General features: G+C 44.8%; 2 protein-coding genes across 2 annotated transcripts; one reads left to right on the top strand and one right to left on the bottom strand.

Moving 5' to 3' along the window:
- Positions 1–1,825: 1,825 nt before the first annotated feature.
- On the top strand, positions 1,826–2,014 carry T265_00324 (hypothetical protein; the record flags this gene model as incomplete). The annotated part of the gene is made up of 1 exon (XM_009164069.1): positions 1,826–2,014. The coding sequence occupies one exon, from the start codon at positions 1,826–1,828 to the stop codon at positions 2,012–2,014; it is 189 nt and encodes a 62-aa protein (XP_009162333.1).
- Positions 2,015–7,912: 5,898 nt separating this feature from the next.
- T265_00323 (hypothetical protein) lies at positions 7,913–25,251 on the bottom strand (the record flags this gene model as incomplete). The annotated part of the gene is made up of 3 exons (XM_009164068.1): positions 7,913–8,211; positions 19,408–19,513; positions 24,281–25,251. The coding sequence occupies 3 exons, from the start codon at positions 24,773–24,775 to the stop codon at positions 8,135–8,137; spliced, it is 678 nt and encodes a 225-aa protein (XP_009162332.1).
- Positions 25,252–26,174: the final 923 nt, after the last annotated feature.

Below are 26,174 nucleotides of genomic sequence, written 5' to 3'. Positions count from 1 at the left end.
AGATATTTTGCAGCCCCTGACCGATTTTTTCGGCCCCAAGGAAAAATCTTTTACTTTGCCCCCCCCCCCGCCGCCATTGCCGCTTTCGAAAGAGCCAAGCACGCCATTGCTCAGGCCACAAAGTTACCTTTTCTCGATACTCACGAAAGCACAAAACTGATTTCGACAACTGATGCTTCGAACGCTGCCGTGCTTCTCAAGTTGTTCCGTGCTTCAGCAAGTTGTTAACAACACATCTCAACCACTAACGTTTTTCTCGCAGAAGATGCAGGCTGTCCAAACGCGTTACAGTACTTTTGGTTGTGAATTACTCGCAATTTACCTTGCTATTACCGGCATTTCCGCCATTTCCGGCACTGGTTAGAGGGTAGATACCATTCCATTTAAACCGACCATAAGCCACTCACCTATGCCTTCAACGCCAAACCTGATCGATATTCACCACGCGAGATACACATCTCTATTTCACGGCGAACCTTCAAAACAGTGATCCTAATTTTTTGCCCATTCTATCGTTCCCTTCATTTCAAGTCTCTTCAATTCCGTTACCCAACCAATCCGGAACCATTTTGTGATATGTCTACCGGATCAGCTCGCCCAATCGTCCCCGAAGCCCTTCGACGCGTTGTTTCGTTTTCATGGATTCGCCCAATCGTCCCCGAAGCCCTTCGACGCGTTGTTTCGACCATTTTCATGGATTTTCTCAACCAGGAATCAGAGCAACCTGCAAGTTGATTAGTGCACGATTTGTATGGCCCTTCATGAATAAGGACCTGACATCCTGGGCCAAACAGTGCATTGCCTGTCAACGCAGTAAAGTAACTCGGTATACAAGCTCACCTAAACGGTTCTCTGCCGTGTATATTAGTGCATGACATCTTCGGAATCTATTATATGTGGGAACCGTTCAGAAGAAGACCTCTGGACCAACATAATTGGATTATTGTTTATTCGCTGACCTGGGCCAACGACGAACTATTTTAAAGGGAACAATTGTTAGTGAGTCTGTTCCATCTGATCTCTTTATTTTTGTACACCCAACCTAGCGTAATCATTTTTATTTCTTTGCCACACACTCCTGGTAAACTAACTTATTGGGTAGCCAGACCACTACAAGTGCTCCCGGTCTTCACGAAATGCGTTGTTCGGGCTCCGCTGTCAATCACTTGTAAACTCATGACAGCATTCATCAGTGTCCCAGTGGGACGTATCACCCACCTCAAGGCCCTATCCGCTTGACTTGCTCCGGAGAGCTGGTAGTGCCAATCAATGTAGTGCTCTAGCAAATCGTGAGCAATTTGATGCTGACTGGATAGGCTAGCTTCCACTGGAGCCCGATTTCAGCTGCAACTTATCATGTATGTGCAAAAGGGATATGATTCCTCAACATTCCGTTTTGGGGGTCGGTTAGCTGCAAACCATCCCTAACTAGCCTTGGAATCATAGCTCCAGAAGTGATGCCATTTCACAGTGAGAGATGCCTTACGGTTGCTTACACCACGTAGACAGTTGGTGGGCGTAACATACGTAAAGCAAACAACAAAAACACTACATCTTTCGGCAGTCAAGAGACCGGTGCCTCAAAAATCCGCAAACAGTGGTCACTACGGTGGTTAAGAAATATCCCCTCTTCAACCTGGATAAATTTTCTAGATCCACCCGAAGGCAACACATTTATGAGGAGCAGTCCCATTAAGGGAGTCGTTTCATACACAGATATACCTGATGGACAGAATTTAGACACATTGGGAACTGTATCCGTTTCCGGTTCTCTCGCCATGTCGAAGTAGGCCGATATACAACCGTGCACAATGAGTAATGCTATATGGAATTTTCGATTTACACGGAGCCGGATGTGTGTTCACCAGAACACAATGCATCCCTGTTAAACCCGAGGGCGAAAGACCAGAGGGAGCAGCACGTCCGGCCGGTGACTTACAAATCCCCTGCTCGAGAGGGTGCAGCTGAACACTTGGGTCTCACATTGCGTGCAGACAGTCGTCTGAGAAGGTGAACACGTCCGTCCTTTCATTACTGACTACACAGCAGTGTATACAGGACACCTATAGCACCGTTGTAAGTTTAGCACACCGGAATATCCAGAGTTTTGAGGCGGGCCAATGGTACATGCATGCGTGAGACACAGCGATAAATTCGCACATACTGGATATAAAAAAAATAGTTGTAGCAATATAATGCGTTGCGGATTAAAAAAAAACTAGGCGTGCGATGAAAATCGACTTTAAAAAAAAACTAGGCGTGCGATGCAAAATCGACTTCATTGCAACTCGGAGTGTCATCTGTATACCCGCGGATAAAACGAAAGTCGGTTCAACCAAACGAAACGACAAAATACAACAGTGTGACTAATTGCTGTAAACCAAAACGAGATAACACTCAATGAAATGTGTTATTTTACGCAAAGTAAATATTGGTTATTGGTCTGAACAAGCAAGCAACCCTGCGGCCCATGCCAGAAACGCCAGAGTGAAAGCACTTAATTCTGATGTGGATTCGGATCATGATGCTCACCCGGTTGACCACGAGCCTATCTACCATCCAGATATATTTGAACGTAGTTATGGTAAGATCAAAAGAGTTTGAACATTACTTTGAAGTGAAAAGCCTCTGTGACAATTTGTGAGAAATAAATTTGCGGACGAAATACTGGATGTACAGTAGGCACCAGATGTGTCAGTTCATCCAGCGTTCAGCTGTTTCTAGTGCGTAACCCCCCACTGTGGTCTTACCTTATAGGGTCTCCTTTGAAAAGCAATGAAGTTTGAGTTTCTTTTAGGTTTCAGGAAAGGGATGCCATGGTGAGCAGCTGTCCCTTTGTCGGGGACGTCATTTGCTTGGAGCACTATCAGTCTCATTCACAGTAGCCAGATTAAGCTAACCATACTCCCAGTCTCCAGAGAAAGCTCGAACTTCAAGAAACCGCTATGAATCCGTTCAGCGTTAAATACAGCCTCCTGTGCTTCCCATAGTTGTTGGTATCAGAGCGTGAGAATGAGTAAAGCAAATGAAAGCACAGAAACTGATACTTGCTACTTACGCTTTTTTCGGCCGATTAGAACAAGGTAGCCGCCCACTAGCCAATAAGACAGAAGTCGGTGAATGGAGGTAACCTAGACAGAATAATTTCAAGCTGCATTTGCTTAACTTGTCAGTGGACGTTCTGCTAGGGCATTGCTATCAGCACAACAGCATAGTTCTAAGTGTGTCCGACGGTTTTTCGGAGCCTATTGGTGCGCATATGGCCAGTATTCACGGCGTTTTATTCGAGCGAAGCATAAAAACCCTGGGACCGAGGCTGATGAAGGCGGAGGTGCACTGGTTACGGGGCTAAACGTTGAATGTGCGAACCACATAGATTGGAATTCCTAAAAACGTCCCCAGACATGTCGAAATATCAACATGTGCAATAAACTGCCAAGTTCGCGTGCTAAACGAAGCCACGATGTCAGATAGTCAAAAAGGAGCCATTCCATACATGTCACCAGGAAAAGCCGATTCTACGGTTACTGGCTGTTGATCAGGCGGCAGCTGGTCTGCTCGCCGAGCTCGTCACCATTCGGGGAGATATCGTCGGCACGCACTAGCGAGGTCGCGACTTCGAGTCGTCCTGAAGATTCGTGAGATGCGCACTGGTAATGAGTTCCATTAGGAATGAAGCAGCTATACAGCGCTTCTCAGTTTTTTTTAACATAGACTGAAAAGAACGAAAGCGCGATTAAAACGTCGAAATATACCCATACTACCAACAGGTAATACTATACCATGAAAGTAAGCTATCAGTCAGCGGTAGCCGGAAGACAAGAATGAACTTGCAGCAGCTCGGTTACATCCAAATTAACCAGGACCTGGACCAGGCTACATAGATAAAACTCGAGAGAAAAGTCGTCTGTTTTTGAGCACAGCTAGTACCACAATCCGACTGCAAAAATGCATCCAACGGTCTTTTGGAACTAGTAGCAGCTGATGCACTCCCTCCAGAAATAATGCTTCGTGCATTAATCGCGCGTGTCGACGGAGTGACTGACTTGCACAGACACAAACTTATGTGATTACATGGCTTTGGAGGAGACGCAATTTATTACGGTCCAGGCTCTTCCGTTTTGGTAAGGGGGTAGTCAGTGCCGATTTCCTTATGCACTGGGGCGTCCCTCAAGACAGTCCTTAGATCACAACTCGTGCTTCCATGGATTGTTTCCACAACCGTGGTTTTCTATTGTGCGGGTTGCTGTCCTTCGTCCGTTAAAATGAAGGCACATCTTCGAGGCTGAAAGCCTTCACTGGAGCACACAGTGAAGGCGGTTGCATGTCTTGTGAATAACACCTCAGAATATCTAGAATAAGAACCAACGAACAGCGATGCATAGGACTAGATTGAGGATAAACCACGGTGCTCTGTATGAACTTTTTACGATTCCGTTGAAACCGACCAGGAAGCCCATACTGACAGTATTATCTGGGATTTATGTGGATATGGAACAACACTGATCGTTGTCTTCCGTTAGCTGACCAGCAAGGAGCCTTGCTAGTGGCAAAAGGTGTCCGAAGAGCAGAACCCTAAACGAGAACATCGCACGACATAGGGGAAAGTACCGATGCCTTATGGCAAAGTATTCCACCTGAAGTGATGGATCATTCACTGCGCTAAGCGTAGCTCATGAAATGATGCCCTGTATTTGGACTCGAACCTCTCTCAGTGACACTCAGCACGGAACTGATATGGCAATTAATTAAGAAATACACCAGTAAAGCATAGAACAAAATGCGATAAGCCGCATCGTCACCAGGCCCAAAAGGTTGAAGGCAGTGACGAGATAGACGATGTGCCTGGTTGCCTTAGAAACCAACAACGAAGCCAGTTGAATACATTATCAGCCAATATTATTCGAGCGATATATCTGTACCCGAAGCGAACAAAAATTAATTACAGTGAACGTGTTTGCCCCTGAAGTAAACTTTGTTGAGCAGGCTCTCCCGGTAACTCAATCACTAGTGGAAAACCATGTGTCTCGCATATTCATCGTCAATCCGATTTCAAGCAAACTAATCGAATTGCATCATGAGGCATCTCAGTCAGAGTGAACGATGCACCGATGACATATCATGAACAGAATACTGAAGGATCCCAGATATCGATGATGTCTGCGTGGCACATGGTATTCTGTGTGCACAGAGGAGGTTCCAACAAACATTTGATGCACTAGAAATCAGTTACTTTCTTGAAGTGCACGAACCTTTAACAGAAACCTCACTTTTAACAGAATCCAATTTGAGAGTCAGAGGGAGATATCAGTGCGGTCAAGTAATTCTAGGTGCCATACACAATACATAATGGCCATCACCGCTTTACCGATACCAGCAGCCACAGGAAAATCAGGTGTTCTAATCGCATGGCACGTTAACGAGCGAATAATCTAATGCCTTTTGGCCACTGGAAATGAAGCTGCCGTTCTTTTCAATAACTGAAACATCTCCGTATAACAGGATGATGGAGGCTTCACATCCAGCCAAACTACCGGTGCCTGACTGTCTTGAACTGACCGGAGTCAGTAGTTACACGTTTGATGCAGTGATGCCCACTTGTTCAGACACACCGAAAGATGAAGGCCTGAACAAGAATCAGGCCTTTACGCCATCACCAAACAGACAGTTACGGGTTGCTGAAGTTTCTTATCACTGCGAAAACTTATGAGGTCCCCGACTCAAAGAAAACGAATCCGGTTGACCTTCGCCATTTGTAATATGCTTTAACAAGCTTTGGATTTCCGCTTTCTTCTCCTGCTTGACCTACTCTTCGGAAGATCTGATCGACCTTCGGTTGCCGTTGGAATGGACGATTTGGTGTAAGTGTCAAAGTTGTTCGCCCGAGGGTTGCAGTAGAAATAAGAATTGTTATCGACAGAACTTTTACTTTAACCCTATAGCTAGCGAGCCGATGTTCGGAAGCACGCCACATAGCAAACCACCAAACTCTTCTTGAGTAGATTAACATGAATTGTAACTAGCGTTTTGTACTGAACATTCAAATGCACGCTCCACCAGTTGGAAAAGCTGTTCTCATTTAAAACGGTATTGTCTTTTCCTGCTCCGTGGTGAGATCCAACTGGGACAGGGAGATGGTGGGTCGGGTAAACTATGCATGTAACTGAACAGCCACAGGCTTTCCAAAGCAACAACACATAATTGGCATTCAAACCTTTATTAATGGTAACGGGATTAACTGAACCGTGGAGGTGAACGCTATTTCCGTCATCAGATCTCGAAGGCTGACTTTGTATCCGCCTTTTCTTCTGCGGAGCGCGTACGAGGACCTTGGTACTCACGGCGACCAGGAAGCCGACCCATTCGAAGGGCAGCCGAGGCAAAATGTGCACAACTAAATCATCCCGGACCTTTCGCTGAGTTACATGATTCGATTGCAATGTTCGTCCACAGATATTGTACACATCATGCATTAGATTGCACCACTTGGTTGACAGACAGATTTCATCCAGTATGGTGGCTGCTCTGATTGCTGCACACATTTGGATCAATGGGTCTGCAGACAGCATAACAACACACGGCAAAACGAGATCTATCGTCATTCGGTTGGCATAGCTTCATCTACGTACTAGCCTTTTCCGGGTCAACAAACAAACACACGAAGGGGAGACTTTGATGAAGTGCGTTTGGTTGGACTCCTCCGTTTCAATACGTCATCGTATTCCTGTAGATAACTTAATTACTGAATTCAGGCTGGTTGTTACTACAAAAGTGCAGCGGTCCTGGTTGGCTTTCTCAAAAACAATAATTGGCCTTCATTAGCTAGGATGTTATGTAAGAAACACATCTGACCTCAGGCCCCTGCGCAAAGGATCCCGCTCATACAATTAGTTGCTGAGTTCCAATCATGTGGTATTGCTAATCAATGAGACCAATGACTCCTACAAGGCGATAGCAGTTTAAAGCAATTCACTGAGCTAGCACCAACACCTCACGTTTCTTTGGTAAGGCTACGTGCTCATCTGGAAAACACTAGCAAGAACATTCGCTTAACAAATGTTACCAACCCGACACAATTAATCAACCAATCACAGTAGTAGGAAGACGAAATTTACTTCAAACCGCAGACCTCAAAATTAAAAATCTGAATAGCTTAACTTCTTTGGAATATGACTACCCTACAATCCAAAAGGACGTACGGAGCATGCTATGTTGCCGGATTTGTCAAACATACAAAGGATAAAATGAAAAGCGAAGGGTGGACCCACCGGTCAGTAGTTCGCAGTAGTTCCATACATAGTACGGATACCGACAATGGATTGTGAACTAACGAATACTGACCATGAGAAACTAGCGAGGAACTAAAAGCTTTGGGTGGGCGGTATTGGTCACTCGTACATTCATGCTTACGGATCCAATCTCTATTGCTGCTCCTACTGAGTGACTTAGAGATCTGAGACGTTGTGAACACAGTCATGTTAAGTAGGACCCTGTAAATCCCAAACTTCTGCTTGTACCTTTGACATTACCTCGCACAGTTAGAGAACAACAAAAACGCAGGAAGTAACCTAACGCTTCCTAATGAACTGCGTGTACTCTGCACATAAAATGTGTCGAAAGCGCAGAATGGATGAGCAGCCCGGAATTTTGAAATTTCCATGGACAGCCGTTCAAAGGAACTGAAGTTTGCAAACACTAGAAAAGGCCATACCACAGAACGGCACATTCATAAGAGTAATGGATTCAGAAAGGTTAGACGAAATTTCCGGGCTATCAGGTAATCTCTTCTCGAGTTTATACAGAATAATAAATCCCCCAGAACAGGACAAAGACCAGTAGGGTGCGGTCACTTGAGGCCCACTTCCATTTGGTCAGAACACGAAAGATTAAAAACTGAAATACTGGTTATCTCAAAAAAAAACGAATTCGAACATCAGTAGACGTGGTTTTAGATGGTGGAGATGGTAGCATTGGAAGAGCATGACAAAGTGTAGTACACAAACGAGTCATAACAATGGAATGATATGTACGACTCAGAAACAATAAGTTAATCAGGAGGAATTATCACACAGATCGGGTGACTGCCTGGTCAACTTAGAAGAACTGGAAGGCATGCACCGCAGTCCAACTCGCATCAGGAATTGGAGTCCGGATCTCCAAGGAAAGTGAAGATGCCGAACAACAAGAAGGTCGCACCCCCAATGTAGGTGACTAAAGTGTGGAGGGAAATAATTGCAAAGATAATGAACACCAAGCAGTGTCGTTGAGGGCAAAAACAGTCCAAAGTCAATCAGTTAAAAAATTAACGGAGACGAACTACAAGCAAATGCCTGAGACCAGCGGGAAAACCGGGTTCATATGTGCCAACAGTTGAGAAACGGAACTACTGACCAGAGAAATGAACTCATCTGCATACCAATTTGGTTTTCGCGGGAGATCCACTAGAATCCCAGCTGAATTTTTCGTTTATGATGTTCTCTTTTATGTGCTACTGACCATTCATCCATCCAATTGAGATTGTCATGGAATAGGCCTGACGTCAAATTACTCTGCCGTGTTTCCTATGTACGACACGGCTAATAATCCCGAGAAGTTGAATCCTAACAAAACATTTAATAGGGCGGTAGAGTCCACTTTCAGCACACTGCGATTTCCAGACTGTATGATACACAAGAGTGGTGGGAAACCACTCTTATACTATTTTCCGTTCTATCCTAACACACTATGTACTAGTACGCCTACAGAATTCCTAATCGAGTGGTAGCGTTATGCAAACAAGTCAAAAGAACCACAGTCAAAACAGAGGCCAAAAGTACATTGGGAAAGTGGGGGCTCAACAAATCCGATCAAGTACCCATTGAAAATGGTACAGACTCCACTTTGGTTTCAAGACAGAATAGGGGGAATCGAGACGGTGGTCATTTTATAGAGATAGAGAACATCCGAGATTTTCAGAAAGGGAACTACTCACAAGGTTGCTGAAAACTCTTCGACAGCCCACGACCGGTTTCACTCTTCTCGGGGCTCATCAGGTAGACGCAGCCCCCGAGTTTACGTCAACCTTATGTTTTACTTGAGAAATACATTCATTTGCAAATCAATTTGGTTTTCGTGAGACTCAACTTTATGAAAATATACTGCAATATCTCGAATATCGTGCCAACTGAATCATGAGGCGACCTGTGTGCAGCACATTCAGTTGTAGAATATCACAAACGGGAGATTCAGTTGAGTCCCTCGTGAAAACCAAATTGATTTGCAAATGAGTGTATTTCTCGAAAACATTCGAGACTATTCGAAGGACATCAAACATAACTAACATAAGGGTGATGTTTCAGAATGAGGATGATGTGCTCCGTATCGGTGTAAGTGAGGGAGTACTTGCCGGTGGAAAGGAGCAAATTTTGTGTATATGAAAGCAGATTGGATGACCGAAATACAGGTAACACAGGACAGGGAGTGCACACTGCAGTGAGCATAGAATCATCAAAAAATGAAAATAAATGACGTGATGATCGAAAACACAGCGATACCAGTATAGACGTTACGTACAGGATATAAAACAGGCCCTGAAGATTAGGTTGAAGGGGCCAGTCAACACAACCGCGTGGTTTTGAAGGATGAGTGGCGCTATGTCCTATCTAAGTGTCGATCAGCCGCTGGTAGCTGAACGATTGCGTGTTAGCAGAGAGATTTAAGCCCCCGGAGTTTCGTGAGATGCGCATTGCTGATGATCTCCAATAAGGATGAAAGCTGTACAGCGTCCCTCGGCTACATAGCATACGTTGGCTCCACTTACAGAACAATTTGAAAATTCCCAAAGCTTCTCACACTATCAACGACCTAGGAGTTGGTGGAAAATACCCCTCTGTACGCAAGTGCCAGAAGGAATCTTATAATTTGTCTGCATGACTATGTGAGTCTACAACCGAAATTCTGGAGTGAATTCAATCTGAACACTTATTTATTCGAAAAACTCGGTACAGATAATGTGGCTCTACTTTGCGTACGACTAAGCTGCTCATCTACACGAAGTCATATCGATTAAAACTGACGTTCAACATACTTGTCACGATAAAATGTGTTCTGTTCGAGTTGGATATGTAGCCAGCCAGTCACCCACACACTTGATTGTTCAGCTCACAGTCGCTCACTGGATTACGAGACTTGTCTTTTTTCATACTCGCAAACACGTCACACCAAGGCAACTCATCAGACGTCGATTGTCTGCACCGTCTAGTGAGCGTAGCAACCACTCATGTGCTGACGCGCCCACGTATACGCGAACGGACCTACATATAGGGAAATCGAACACAGTCAGCACACACAGACTCGCGTGCGCGCGGGGAGCAAAGAGTCAGCCGAACACTCCAAGTCCACGGACGATTATGGAGTACGTGTAGCAGCCAAAGTGCAGAGAAAGCACTTCTCGCCGTCCGGACTTTCACCAATGGACTCTCACATATGATAAGTTCCCTTTTGACTTGCCCCACATTTTATATTGCCTTTATTTTACACATGCTGCGAATCGCTTCTGTAAACTACTGTCAACCACAGTAAAGACTTTTATTAGTCCATACACCTTCTGATTTGTATTATGGTCATCACCACCTGTGCACTAATAGATACACAGAAGATTCCATTTATATTTGCGGAACGCAATATTAAAAAACTAGCGGATTTAGCAGAATTCGCAGGAAGTCTTTTTCAATTTCAACAATGTGGTCTGCATCAAAACGACGCTAATGTGTCCAAATCACATCGGAATCCTGAGCATCTAGAAGGATCAATGTTTCTCCTTATCAAAAACTGAAACTATAGCAACCGCCCATGGTTGTCCTCAACATGACAAAATCTTGGTACACTTTATATGACCATCAGTTCCTAGTTCTTTTAGATGGGTGTAACTGCAAGCGTTGGCCACATCCTATACCTGAACAGCCGAATATGATCGCGAGCAACCTACGCAATGAATAGGCCTTCTTGTTCCTCATTACATAAGAAAAACAGTGTCACAAATGCTGGGAACTCGCACATATGTAGAATAAAGAATCAGTAAGGCTTATCAACTTGGGGACCAGAAAAATGATGCATATCGCAGGGCAGCGAAGCAATCGGATGACGAATTACCATAGTTACAAATGAACCGGGAACATGAAGGGCCGATGACCAACCGATCATGACAAAAAGACTCGCTACAGAGGCACTGGCATGCAAGATAGCTGCTACTCTAGTGCCTGTTTCACCGTAGACTGAGATCCAAGGTCACACGTTAAGTCTCTCTTCACGGACAGCACTAAATATAGACTTCGGATATATATGAACAAATTCCGGATGCACTAGAATCATACTTCAACTTGGAAAGTCATTTGCTTGTATCTTGTCCCTGTCAGCATTCGACACGTCCATCAAAGGCAGTGAATATCACACAAACATGTTACACTGGATAGTGTCACGTGGTGCATTCTGTAAACCAGTGTTGTTTGACTTTCTTTACAACGTCGCTGAGAATAACGCATATACGCGTATAGCAGCCTATCCTAGGAGGAAGTGGATACTCACCATACAGGCAACTGAGGTATCGTTTTCGGATGCACACGGTCCAACGCTGAAATCACAGCGTTTCAGATTTAGGACTGGTCTTCACATGAGCAATCAAACTGTTTCACATCCAAAAATTGTCCAGACAGCTGCTGATGCGAATTTTTCAATAATTGTATCATACTGGCAGTAAATATCGTAGATATGAATGGTCTTTTTAACAGCTGAGAAACGAACTGCAACACGGGTAAGAACCAGGGCTCAATCTGAGATTGTACAATTATTCCAAAAATAGTGTCAATCTTGAATACCGCCATTTGTATTCAGTCTGAGTGCTCTGCTGCGGTGAGGAGGGCGCCAGGTAACACGATGCCTAAGTTTGTACTTAGAGCTTGTGCTTACGGCAAACAGATGGTGAAGGGCAGTCTCAGGGAAAGGCCGCTGTTGTGGGTTCTCGGAAAATCTATGCCAAATCCCCTGCCGATACGGCAACCATGTTTGTCTATTCTTGCCAACTGGTCAATCAAATCGTCCACCAGAATAGTGACATCCGTGCGGTTGGCCAGCCGAAGGAGTCTCGGGAGCCCCCTGGGTCAGTGCTGCAGTTAGTTGGAGCGTGTGCCGAAATAACGAATAGATTTCGGGTTTGAGAGTCGCTGGTTGCGGACCCTGGCAGACCCCGCTAGTCTGACTGAATGCAGTCGGCTATACACAGGAATTAATTCAGACAGAGCGTCCTCAGTTCTCACACTCAATGTAATTCTCCCACCACTGAGACTCCAGGAAGCCACTGCTGTTGGATAATCTGAAACCCATTGACTAAACTGTGGACAAACTTAGCTTCCCTGGACCGTGTTCAGATGCGATACCACAGTGCGGTCTTGTATGCGTAATTCGGAGATACACAAATCGATTTTTTTAGAAGTTATGAACAAAGATTAGAGACAATGAACAGCGCCATGTTGAACAGATCCCTTATTATTAGTAGTGTACGTCTAGATCTTGTTTTTCTTGGAGAAGGGCTAGGAATCGATGCTGAATTTCTGGAGTTAAAACAGATAGAGTAATCTTGACATGGATAGTAATAAGAGTTAAAACTGAGAATTTAACGAGACTAACCTCTGCCCCTAAGCTGCGTTAGAAGACATTACCTGGTTGCCCAGGCGGAAGAAAACATTTGTTTCAGGTACCTCACTTTAGACCTTTGACTCAAAAGTCTGACCTATAAGGTAGTGGGGAAAGATCGAGTCTTGTTCCAGGGTGCCGTCAAAGGCCTCTGACCAAGCAGTCTGACCTGGGAGGAAACAGGAGTTAGGGTAACCTTGGAGACCTGTCCAGAGCCAATGAATCAATGGTTTGACCCACATGATTGTGAGAGGTTTGCCTAACCTAGGTCGAATGGATTAAGGTGAACTATCCAGCTTCTAAGGCGAATGCGCACGGTAGGCGCCTTCTGAGCAGCACCAGAGTCTGGTTTTAAAAGTATTTCAACGGTTATTCAATACGGTCGGTGATCACAGTCAACAGCTGGGCGATTGGGGTGTGTGATATTTAGAACTGACCTTTTTCTAACCCGCCGCTTTCAGGTAAAGGAACATCGCTGCTTCCATAAATATGGATAAACTGGTCACCTGGAGGAAATACCTTACTGTTCTCACACCCTAATGCAGAGGATAGTAAGATTTTACATCACCACAGTTATCCGTAGTACGAAGGCCTGCTACCTTTGTCTGTTTGCTTCCCTTCAGCCTTACTGGCACGGTTCAACCATTTTAATTAGCAGGGTCATTATAGCAATCAAGCCCGACCACCACATCAAGGTGGCAACTATTGGTAGAGATATCTGTCGAAATTTGTAAATCACATAATGTAGACGGCTTTGTCCGGTTGTCTCATCTGTACTTACCGGCGAGCTCACTTTCGCCTTCTCATTGGAACTACTGCAACCCGATGACCTGAGGTTGTGTTGAGATAATACTAGTAGAGAATTAGAGGACTTGCTGAGCTGGTTCGAAAATTCCCACTTGACAGCAGCGGCAAGAAATTAGGTGCTGATCGTCCACCTAAAGACGGGAATACTTCTGCATGGCACTTCATGTCTAACGTTGTCAGCAGTATTCCTCGAACAACTAGATCCTATATTCTACAACATCCACACATCCTAACTATACTACCCGCAAATTAGGTGGTTCACTTCTATACTATTTTTCGGGGGTTTAGACATCTACACTACTGTTTGTTGGCTTCCAGTCTACAGTCTATCACCGATATCAACCGCCTTCAGTGTTAGAAATGTGTCAAAACATCGGTAGATCCGATGCACTAATTGATGATACACGAAGCGACAGACAAAATCAATGCTTAATATGTGAATACTAGATTCAGGCCAGACTATTGTATGGGTCGGTTTCGTTTTGTTGCAGTCACATCATCTAACAGTTTGATCCACATCGACCAGCCAGTAGATGGTTCGACAGATTTAGTTGAGTACACTTCTGATGTTGACTCATAACGTTGCTCAGGACATCGATGAGTACGACATTCAGGCCTCACAGGACACCTGTACAGACTGTGTTGGACCGCATCAGTTTGGCGCAGCAGTTGAATGAGACAGCTCCAGTTATCCTAAGCCGTATGGATTGATTGAGTTGTGTGACTCTAATACTCCCCAAAGAATGCAGACTGAACATATATTTGGTAAGTAGCGACAAGGTTGTAAGAAGCTTTCAGTAGTAGATCATAGTGTGTGCACCACCTTGTATCGGTTCAAATACTTCTATCAACATGAAGCCTACATTAATCGCAGCTGATCGTGCTGATGATGTACAGTGCAGCACACATGTCATTCACTAAGACACAGCTTGCACATGAGGGTGATGCAACTCAGTGCAAGGTGAATCGACATTCAAAAGTGCACGGGAAACTTGCAAGCCCGGACATGTACATTGTGATTAGGATTCCTGAGAGGGACCAGAACAGTTTTCTTTCACGGTTCAATCGACTTTTATGTCGTAAGTCACGGTAAACTTTCTCGTCGTACCAGCAGATTGCAAAATTTATTTGTGATCATACCGTTACAGATACGCCATGGAAAATTCACTAGCCCTCAATGACGATATTCGCAGGTTCAGTAGGCCAAATAAAGTTGTTCATCTGGAAGTTCCGCTGCCGGACTGACATCTTTAAGTTAATGACCGTTAACTTTCTTAAGCTTTCAGCTCTCATAATGTTTTGCAGGATCACTGGTTTATCATAATAGGTATACACATCGACTCCACGTTCATATTGACATTTCCGAACGCACGCAACTTTCAAAATACACCTTCCTCGGTCTCAACTGCTAAAATGCAGCTACATCAGTTTGCCACATGAGCCACATCGGTTGATACGGTGCTGCTCCCCTATGAGAAACACTTTCGGTGATCATCAAAAATCATTTCATCCTGAGTAGTCTAACAGCAAATGATGTATCGTGAGGAAGAGGCTGAGTGTATTTTATGGTACTCCATTGTTTATAACGGGATATGTTCTTGAGATCAACAGAAGACAATTTGCCCAACCGACAAGTGAAACCTACGAAAATAGAAAACGACTTCGGAGCGCTCAGTTTTTCACTGTTCCATGCGCTTTTCCCCGGTCATCTTTCCAGCTTCACTGTCTGGATGATACCGCAATAAGGCAAATGCGGTTTATAAACAAGTTTGAGTTTTAGGGAACACTATGCTTGTCCATCAGAAGCGAGTGTCAAAGTCCATGTTTCTATCCTTCGACCTGGCATTCAAGAAGTTTGGTTCGTTTCAAGGTCGACACACCGAACTGTCCCGATTTCGAAAAACGGAGAGCTGTCATCTTGCCCTGTCACTAGTGGCACTAATTATCCGCACACGTTGTTGTAACGGCATATCATAGCACATGATCAAGAGCTCTTTTCACTTGTATCCACATTAGCGGAATACGGTCTGTAAGCAGTGAAGACGTATAGAGGCGCACAGCTGTTGTTGGTTTACCGACGAATCAGAAAACGTTAGTCAAAGCTCGTATAGGCCATCTCTACGTAAATGTGAGCTCAAAAACTAATCTTGAGTTGAATAAAGACCAAGTACAAAACTGCCAACGAAGAGATAGAGTTTTCTATAGAAGAAAATGTTGGTAGCTCAGGTAGCGTAGATTGTTTTTGGCTTCTTCGCTGAGCTGGGCAATTTGATTGCAAACGTTTCATCGCCAATCGAGGTGACATCATCAGTGCGTTATTGGGGAACGTAGTGGTGTGTGGGGGTGGGCTGGTGGGACGAAACCCGGGCCCTCAACGTTCCACTTACCGGGAGAGTACTCAATCTACTGAGCTGCCATGGACACCGCCCTACGCGGCACAAGTGAACTTGAGTTCACATTGAATGGCCTAATGGACCAATAGTTGGTCTGCCAGCACCACCAGTGAGCCCGTCGTGCGCAGGAAGCCGCGATTTCGAGTCACGTCCAAGAACTTTGACTTTCACTTGCATTGTATGTGCTCGGGTCCATATTCAAGACCTTTCAACTCCTAGTCTCTCTCACATGAATCCAGATTTGCCGGAGGTAGTGAGTGACAGACTTCACACGAGGGGTTTTCGCAACCACGTTTCACGTTCTGATGATCCGACAGACTGGCAGACTCATTTACGGTACATGAAACCAAAGCTTCCCAATATGGATCAACGCAACCACAGACGCCACATTTTGCAAACAGGAAAACAAGTCACATCCACCAGGTAAACTGGCTCGTCAGTTAGACAAGTCAGATATCAAACTGCATGCCAAGGCAAACCCAACCGGAAAATGTTCGTATTCGTGATGATAGGTAGCTAAACATAATTTGGCCTCGGTTTACAGAAGCGGAACTTCATCATTAATCACCCTAATGTTCGTACTTGCGCACCTATCATCCTTCACATTTGAACAAAGTGGACATCGAGACTACAAAGGTCCAGGATGTTATGGAGCATTAAATGAACAACACACATAGGTGAAGTGAATCAGCAGCGCACAGAGAATTTTGTTTACTTTTTATCACCTGTCCATCATTGACTAGAAACTGCGCGCTCTCATGATTAACTTCAATTACAAATCGCTCACCGTTTATGACATTGTGCAACTGAATTTTCCGCACAAAGGACACTCCATATTCCAGTTAGCACTACTGTTGAGACATCGCAATATATTTTCTCGACAGAACACACTACCCATTTGATCGCTGAAGACCCTTCGACAAGTTCAAATCCACTCAGACGATAAGTGGGACATGCAGAATCGATCCGCCAGTTACCTGTAGTTCCCCAAGATAGGATGAAATACTTCATCCGTACGGTTAAAAATTGCCTTTTTTTCGGAAGGTCTGTCCGACCTATGAGGCCTTGATGTTCTATATTGCCCAGAATTAATACTGACCAAAGATCGTGAAGCTCAATACACTATCTGTGGTGGTAGGCGACTGGATTTCCACAGTCATATCAAACGGACAACTGCTCTTTCTAATACGACTGGCTTCCGAGAGTGAATTCGCTCAGTTATGTGGTTGGACGCATATGCAGTTACATCCTCCGGTCAAATTTCACCTACAACAACACTTGCAATCAGAGTAAAAAGATGCAACTTTTCAAATGTCACACTTTGTCAGCCCGTGGGGCACCATGAGCGGTAACCCAGTCCTTTGTGTGCACATGCATCAGAAAATTAAGCAATGAGAAGTAGTAACTTCTCGATAAGTCGCACTACAACAAAAATATCTGTGACTACTGGTAATGTGTTGAAGCATTGGTAGCTCGGATGAGTTTATTTGTTGTTGATCAGTTGGCTGTTGATCTGTTCAACGAACTTGGCACCTGGCTACCAAAGGCTTTGTCACCACACAAGGAGACGTTACCGATGCACTGATGATGTCTCCACATTTGCAAGCCAAGTGCCAAGCTCGGCGAACACATCAACAGCCACCTGATCAAAAAGCAATCAGTGACTACTGAGTCATGATAAAAGCCCAGAAATGCACAGCGAAACTAAGTGAATTTTCTCTTGAAAACTTCCGATCGCTCCTTCAGCATTTGTCGGTTTTAGTTAAATTTTCCAGTATGGTCAAGCACGTTATGTTGAGCGGAACAATTCTATTGTGTAACGTACAACGTACAAACCAACTGACAGAGCTGGAACATTTTCAGTTCACAACAAGGTCTGTTGAATAGAGAATGTAATAAAACTGACGAGCAAAATTCATTCGGTTGAACAGACCAACTTTTGTTATCGCTATCCGTTATGGGGACCAAACAGCTATAAATCTAACTCTGTCACTTTAACACTAACCATTGACTGTCTCTCACAACAGTTTACAAATTAATCCATTCTCGTAACTGCTGGCCTCGTCTTACGACTAAGCCCACGGACTCAGAAGTTAAGGGTCCATCAGAAAGATCTCCCGAACTGGCTAGAAGCTTGTTGGTACACCGTCAGATGTCAGCTTTCAATGGATTGCGATCTCAACGAGCGACGTGGATTACATCCAGGGCAGAGAAAAAATCCGGCTTCATTTGCGTATGACATCTCAGCTAGGATTGCACTGCAGTCCCAAAGTTCTATTTTCTTTCAGTCACGAATAAAGTTCAATTACAACTGGGTATTTCATTCTGAAAGTTGGTTGCCTATGCGCAAGACAGACTAAGTATTACTTCACAGTTGTTTCTTTCTCGTCGAGATTCAGTGGCAGTGCAAAAGTTACGAATATCTAGCTTAAACGTCTTGCTATTCGATCAAAAGAGGTTAAGCACTTAAGCGAAACTTAGCGAAGACGTCATTATGGTCACGTGATGTGAATTAATGTTAGAATAATAGTGAGGCCAATCAAAATGAAACTTGTGACCGAATAGCACGGTCCAAACTACCCAAATGGTTGTAGTCTTGAAATCATGTATAGATGTGTGAAACGTGCACTGCTAATAATCCCCAACAAAAACGGGGCAGTTGTATAACGCTTCTCATCTCTCTCAGTGTACATGCACTTCGATTGCGGAAATTGGAATTATTCTCACAAATCGCGAGGCAGCTAGCTGGATTAGTCAGTATCAGATGGGATGTGTGCCGACAGAGAACCAAGAAAGAACTGGAGTCTGAGGACCTGGAAGAATAAGGATAGGAAGTCCCCTGTAATTCGCAATTCGGCCACTTGCTGTTAGTAGGAATGTGGACAGATTGGCGGACGTCAATGGGAGTCTGGATGAAAGAAAAATCCCTTCTGACCTAGAAGGCATAGAACGTCAACTTCTCCTTCGAATTCCGTCGAGCATATCACTTTGCTCTGTGAAACCAGACACGCCAACGCGAAAAAAGCATGCTCTACAAGCTCTACTCTGAAAGGATTCAAAGCCAGCATAACTGGGAACACAGACGAACAGCAATCGTCAACGTTTAAGTTACGCACAACGTTGCTTGTCTGTCCGTGAATATTCACATCTAACGTTTAACTTAAACCGGATTCCCGAACACCTATAACAGATCACTACAATTATTCATTAAACAATTTGGACTCTATTCTGGTATTTCTAATTAGCACTACTATGACCGGGGTAGCTGCATACCTATCTTTTGAAGCTAAACTCTCCTTTAAAACATGATTCCTTGTGGAGTAATTCCTACAAGAGACCCTCTGCAGAGAGGGAGGGTCCAGAATAATGTACCTCATTAGACACCAGCCTGTGTGTGACCCCTTCGGATAGAGACCACATCATCTGAGAATTAAACGACCCTTTCTTGTGGTGATCTTTCTTCAGGAGGATTACATGAAACGTTCTGCTCCATAGGAAAATATGCACAGGAAAAATGGAGATTAAGTAGTCAACGACTCACGCCATTTGACAGGGATCCGTTGTGCGACAAATCGACCGACAAGGACAGCAAGGCCTGTACACACGGCATGGCCGAGGATGCCACCCACAATAACCCCGGAGACACTCTGTGAGTGGGAAGAAGAATGGGAGAAACAATGGCTTACGCAAGCGCAGAAAGCCGAACAGTTAATAATTTGAGAACGTGAGACAATTATTAGAAGTCATCGCGTCTGTACCTCGTCTCTTCTTTTGCACTCATGACTACCTTGAAAGTTTGACACCAGTAGATAAAACTATATATCCGCATTTATGGACATTCATTCAGCTTCCTAACAGCAACAACCCCAAAAAGTGCTCCTGTAGTTGGATTTGTGAGCTCGTGAAATTCGTTGGTCAGAACCAGCTACGGAGCTAATTCTCTCCAATGGATAGCACAGTGTCTTCAATATCGTAGTAATAAATAATAATCGTTCAGTGGTAGTATCCTTTCAGTGCCTAGCTGACATGTCACCCGAAAGAAGCATGAGGGATGGGATACTGCCAGGTCGCCCAAGCCTACACAGAAGTCCAGATGCATATGCGGGTTCGAACCATGGACCTCACGGTCATTAAATTCGCGCTCCAACGACTGAGCCCTAATATCAATGCCCACGAGGGCTAACACAGCCCTAGCTGGTGCATACATCGAAGAAAACCAAGAATGACTGAAAACGAAAGGTAACGTGCTGTGGTGTTCCACTTGCAACGCGGCGAAACCTGCCGAGAAGAGACATTTTCGTCGATGACATAACCGTTAAGGCACAGGGCTTTTTTACAATGCCTGAGCCACAGAGTAAACCCTAGGATTTTTCGGTTCTCCAAAACGATGAGTTACTCAAGAGAGAACGTCCCAAACGTAGACCATCATGTGAAAAGAGGACTATGGATGCATCATCCCGTTACATTGGCCGGCTGTTACTGAGTGGACTACATTCGACTCATGAGTTAGCCTAGGATGTGCGCACAGTACCGATTTTTTTTTGCTATTTACAGTTGAAATACCCGATGTTTACGGGTTCCTAATAACTACCACTGAGTGTATTGTTACCCTGGAGCATATCATTATGATGATTTACTTCGTTTTCGGTTTATATTCGGGCTTCACTAAGTGACAAGAAGTTACTCGTACGTGAAGACCTGAAGGTGACAACCGTAGTGGTTCATCACTTTAAATTAGTACGTCTCGGTCAAGAACAAGTAACAAAACGAATAGCTGGCATACTCGCTACAAGCGAGGTGAAATAATCCACCGCACCCTCACAAAAAAACTGGATAAATCGGGAACCCATTGTCCACGACACGAGGGCACCGGCATGTTTGTTACCAATACGTCCCCCGCCCAAGAAGAAACATCCCTAAGAAATATTTCTGGATTGTTCACGTGAGTGATGTGAATCAACGCCCAACGTCCCGAAAACCACTTACAAGTAACCACAACATATCAAGTTAACATGCCGCACAGGGCTGATATTCAAAGTCAAAGACATAACCCATAGAACTATACTGTTGAGTGTATGTATGACATTCAGAGACTCTCTAATATCAGGTCGGTCAATAGGTAGAAGTCCGGCTGACAATGATACCTGATTCTCCGAGCTTGGGTTTGGAACGTGACTGACGACTTGCTCCTTAATGATGTTGATTACCACCACTGCCTTGCAGTTTGGCTTTTGAGACAAAAGATTCGGGTAAAGATCCTAATCGTCCTCATGTCCAGCTGCACGCTTACAGATAATTTCATGCCATATCGGCCAATGTGTGGAGTTATCAACTGAATCGCTTCACTAGCTACACATAACAGAGAGGGTAAGGGCAAACAAGCGAGTGCTGACGCATCCATTCTTCCTCTTTCACATATTCCTCCCATTCATCGTTTTATCACGTTGCCAGAAACATTTACGTAGGCCCCCCAACCTAAAGCTGCCACCTGGAGGTGGTGGTCAGGCTTGATTGCCGAAATCATCCTGCGGATTACATTGGCTATCTCACCCGAGTTCACCACACTAGGCGGTGTCAGGAAAGGCCGTATTCTTTCACCTTTCCTCTTCAACTTCGCCACTGATACCATTATGGAAGAATCACGACCAGCCTCTGATGACCTCGAGGCGTCTACTCACAGATATCGAGTACTTAGGCAAAACACTTCCATCCGCATTGGGGAGGCCAGGGCAGATTTCGTGAACCTGTGTAGCCCGTGACGTTGTCAACTCATCCGTCAAGGGTCGAGTTTACAATGCTGTGGTGCGCCCCATATTACTACAGGGGTCAGAAACCTAGCTACTGTGTCAAAAGATTTTCAGTGTAAGACCATCGATATGTTCGGAGCACTGCCCGGGTCTGCTGAGAGCACCAGATCAATAATGCTTAAGTTTTTCGGATGGTTTTCGCAAGAAATAACTCATCTACGATAGATTAACTGATCACATTCCACAGGTTGTGCTGGCTTGCCCACATGCTCCATATGCCAGTCGACCAGCTTCACTGAAGGGCACTTTTCGCACAAACAACATGAAGGGTAGAAACAAGCCATAGGTCAATGGTTTGGTCGTGAAGTATGAAAGGCACTATCGGCCAACTCAGCTGCGCTGGTCACTGCCGTCCACCTGGAGGAAGACGGCGAGTCGGGACACATCAATGGTTGAGGCTATTGTAACACATGACCCAATCACGCCCTCAATGGCGCTCGTGCATCCAAGCTGTTGCCTTCACTACATAGCTTCCCTCTCAATCTCCCCAATGAAAATTACACCGATACCACTGTGTTCATACATCAATTATAGCAGCTAACGCCTCCAATGCGCAGCTATCTACCCCACATCCCCAAAGCATCAGTGAACGAAACTATTGCCCGTAGAACAACACGTTCGGCAAGTACGCGGTTATTACAGCTGATGGTGATGATGCTCATCCTTAAAGACGGACAGATTTGTTAGCTGCAACGTCTACGATTAACTCAGACCACGGTAGTAGACAACTTCGGACATTCATCAAACGCCGGTTCCTGGTTCATCACGAAGCTAATCATGCTTGGACAAGCTGGATAACAGTCTGCACTTGCTTGTATGCTACAGTGAAACGAGAAATAAAGGAATAATTAAGGTTGGTGAACTGGCCTCCGCTGACTTCCAATTGCGTACCTCTGGTGACGCAGAAACCAATGCGGCTGCTTCTGCAGGTGTTGGTATCGCTTAAGCTACCGGATGGAAGGGTATCTGTTTGAATGCCTACCCGCTGGCAATATCCCCGTGTCCGGTTAGGAGATGCGTAGTAAGCGTACATTTCACCTAACCATTGAGAACTTAATGTGGCACAAGCCTACCGAAACCTATTTTTCGGACAAAACATCTTCAGACGTTGGATCTCACTGAGAAGTACTGTTCGCAACTTTGAAAGATCGGCGCAACCAACTATACATAAATAATGGACCGCGAACATCCTAAAACTGCATGAAGCCTCGGCGCATATTCTTCGTGGTCGAGAGTGCAATACAACTCGACAAACTGTCAGAAAAAGGGCGTTTGTATTGATCGAGAAGCATTCTGCCTCCAAAAGGCTGAGTGAGGAACCCTGAAAATGTGAGAAAACTCTTCCAAATGATGTACGCACCAAGCCCAAAAAGCGCTAGAACGAGCGAAGCAACTGATGGTAAAAACGGCTCACTCATCTCTAAGAACACCTGATTGGTTGGGATGAATACTTTTAACAAGTTAACTGACTACCTGAAAGTGCTTACACAGATTCTCAACCCGCAACGCAGTCACAGACATGGAACTTGGAACCCCAGATGAATTACGAAATACACGAATGCATCTCTTCACTCAAACGCCACGGAGTTGCTGGTTCTGGCGACCCCTAATCCGCTCTCTTCATGGATGGAAGTGAAATCCCCAGTTGACGACTATATAACTTACTTGCCTCTATTGTGGTGAGAGACCGTCCCAGCAAGCTCCAGAATTGAGCGGACGAATTCGGAGAATGCTTTAGTGTCTCCTCGATATGCCCTGTTCTCCCCACTTTCTGCTTCGGTATTTCAAGTGTCCATCTTTCAAGCGTACGTTTTGAATATGCGATGGGATTCCTTGCTCCACATAGATACATGGACAGAAATGCACTATGGTGAGACTAAAACGGTCAGCTTCAGTATCGATCAATGGAACATGGAGACGCATCAACCGTGACATGACGGAAGATTCACACTTCCCAGTTACTAATCGACCAATTGACTAGTCCATCACTCACTATCAAAAAAAGGATGGAAGAGCAGCCAAAGTTTTCGGTATAATTCATCCCTATGACTGTAGTAAAAATGCGCAGTGTAACAGTTAACGGCCAGTGGTGCAATATATGGGGGCGTTCGCTGAGTAATCACGCCTACATAAGCTTAGCTTTCAAATGGCACCGGTAAACGCACCCGGCCGGTAGGCATAAATCGGAACCTCAGAACAGGAGTGAGTACCAGGCAACGGCCGCGCTTTTGCACAGAATCAATCTTGGAAAATAAGACCGGAGGATAAACAATACACATCATGTCTGTTATGTTCGGAATACTGAAAAATGAAGCGGAAACCCCTGAATACATAGGTGGTAGAGTTGTGGACTGATTTAAGGTCGCGAACACTCGACAATCCTGGAAAATCTCATTAGTATCCCTGCTGAAAAAGCAGTTTTCACCTGTATTGTGCTTCACATTTCAGCAATAGTACGTCAGGGAAACGGGTAACTGAGTCTGAGATTTTGCTGAACTGAGGGACATGCCTGAACAACTTTAGTATTGCAGTGCAGGAGGTAATTAGAATACTAAGTACTAAGTTTTGCCTGCTTGTGATTTTCTGAGGCACTGGATGCAAACCAACCTTAGTGGCAGCAAGTACAATCGTAGTGAGCTGAGATCGATCCCCCCATTCGGCCAGAAAGGTCAAGATGAACGCTTCGGCTAGTATGGGGGAAAATATACGCTTCATGGTGTAGCGGATAGTTTCCCTGGTGGATGACATCTGAGAACTGTCCACCTTCCCCATTTCCAAATCCGTAGAATTGGACTGTGCGAGTTGCAATTTGACTTCTTCGTATTCATCTTGGGCATCGGTGGGAGACATCTGGTAAGCTGAGAGTATAGAAGTAACGCCAACTGTTGACCTACCGTCATAGATCATTTTCACGCCGAAAAGCAAGAACAGCACTCCAGAAAGGTAAAAAGTGAAAGATCTAGGAATGACCGTAGTGGCGTAACCAAGAATCGCTAAAACCGAAAATAAGTTGAAAGCAATTTTACCTGAAAGAACAGTCATTGTACCTAGCGCACACATCGCGCCAGCATATACGAGGCACCTGGGATGTTGCATAGACATAATAGCGGCGATAAAAAAAGTTTTGTCGCCGAGCTCTGATATAATAATAACGTAAAGGGACGCAGTAAAGCCCCGAAAGAATCGATCCAGAGAAACATCTGACACCTCCGGTGATCTTCCGACGGACGTCTGTGAATAGCATATACAATTGTAACAAGTGAACTTGCGTCGGCTTCATTGGTTGGAACTTTACTAAGCGTGTCGCCGTTTATACTGCACAACAAATGGAACAGGCAAATGGAAAAGAAATGGACATAATGTAAGTAAATCGCCGGTCCCATCAACAGTGTGGAAGTTGCTACCCGCAGGAATCAGCCGGGCCGAAAGAACGGAAAAGAATCAGGCGACAGTCGTCAGTACTTCGGTGACTGATACACGGAAGTGAGAGTGTCTCCCAAAGTATCCGGCTTGAATTTGATCCTAAAACGTTCCCAAAAGTATCACCTCACCTAAAAATAGGTGGATAAAAATGTATTGCACTTGGGACTGAGGTTAGAATCATGATTGTCGTCATAGACAGTGTGATGCCTCACTACCGTACAATCACAAAGTTTATCTAATTAGATTTAAAGTGAGTGAAAAGGATAAGAGAATGGGTGAGGAAGGGGGCCTGGAGCTGGCCTATCGCAAGCGTTCTGAGGCGCCTACACCTCCAGGCGCTCAAGCACGGAAAACAGCACTCGTCCCGGTAGATCGTGTTTCAGCGTGCATGTTACAAGGCCGAGCCACAGTAGTTGATGGTTCTGGATGTTTTCCGCGAGTGAAGTGCCTGCTGCACAACCAAATATCCGTTTTCTAATTACCTCGTTACTAATCCGTTGATGCCATCCGACACCAGTAGCGCTTCTAAGGCATTGATGGTAAAAACCCCAAGAAGCCGCACATCTTCTGTCCGCAGAGGCTGTCTCGCAAACGCACAACAATATGTCCCCATTGCAGCCACAAATGACCCAAGTGAGCAACCATGATTCGAGCTTTGGGGATTCGTGCACTGACTTCAGCAGACAATTCTGTCAAACCTAATACCACCAGAGGTACATGAAATTCTCCACAACCTAAAGTGGCTCTCCTTGAACTGTAAGGAGTATTTTTTTTCAGAAATCTAACGTTCTGAAGCATGACATTGCACTTCCAAGTTACAAGCCGTATGCCAAAAGATGGTATAATGGTGATTGGTTTGGTCAACAGGGCTTGCGCTTCGCCTTCGTCTTCAAAGATGAGAACGATGTCGTCTGTGTAATCGGGACCAACGAGGGTCTCACTAGCAACGGTTTGAACACCAAGGTTATGGAGACCAGTATTTCAACAATAACAAAGTAGAACAAAAAACATCATCAGCATCAGCTATCGCACAGTGGTTCTAGCAGCCACAGATTCGTACACCTGTGGTTTGGGGAGG

Source organism: Opisthorchis viverrini (genome assembly GCF_000715545.1).
Source record: "Opisthorchis viverrini unplaced genomic scaffold opera_v5_3, whole genome shotgun sequence".
Lineage (NCBI taxonomy): Eukaryota > Metazoa > Platyhelminthes > Trematoda > Opisthorchiida > Opisthorchiidae > Opisthorchis > Opisthorchis viverrini.
Note: the sequence above shows the minus strand (reverse complement) of the source record. Positions and strands in the feature narration are given on the sequence as shown.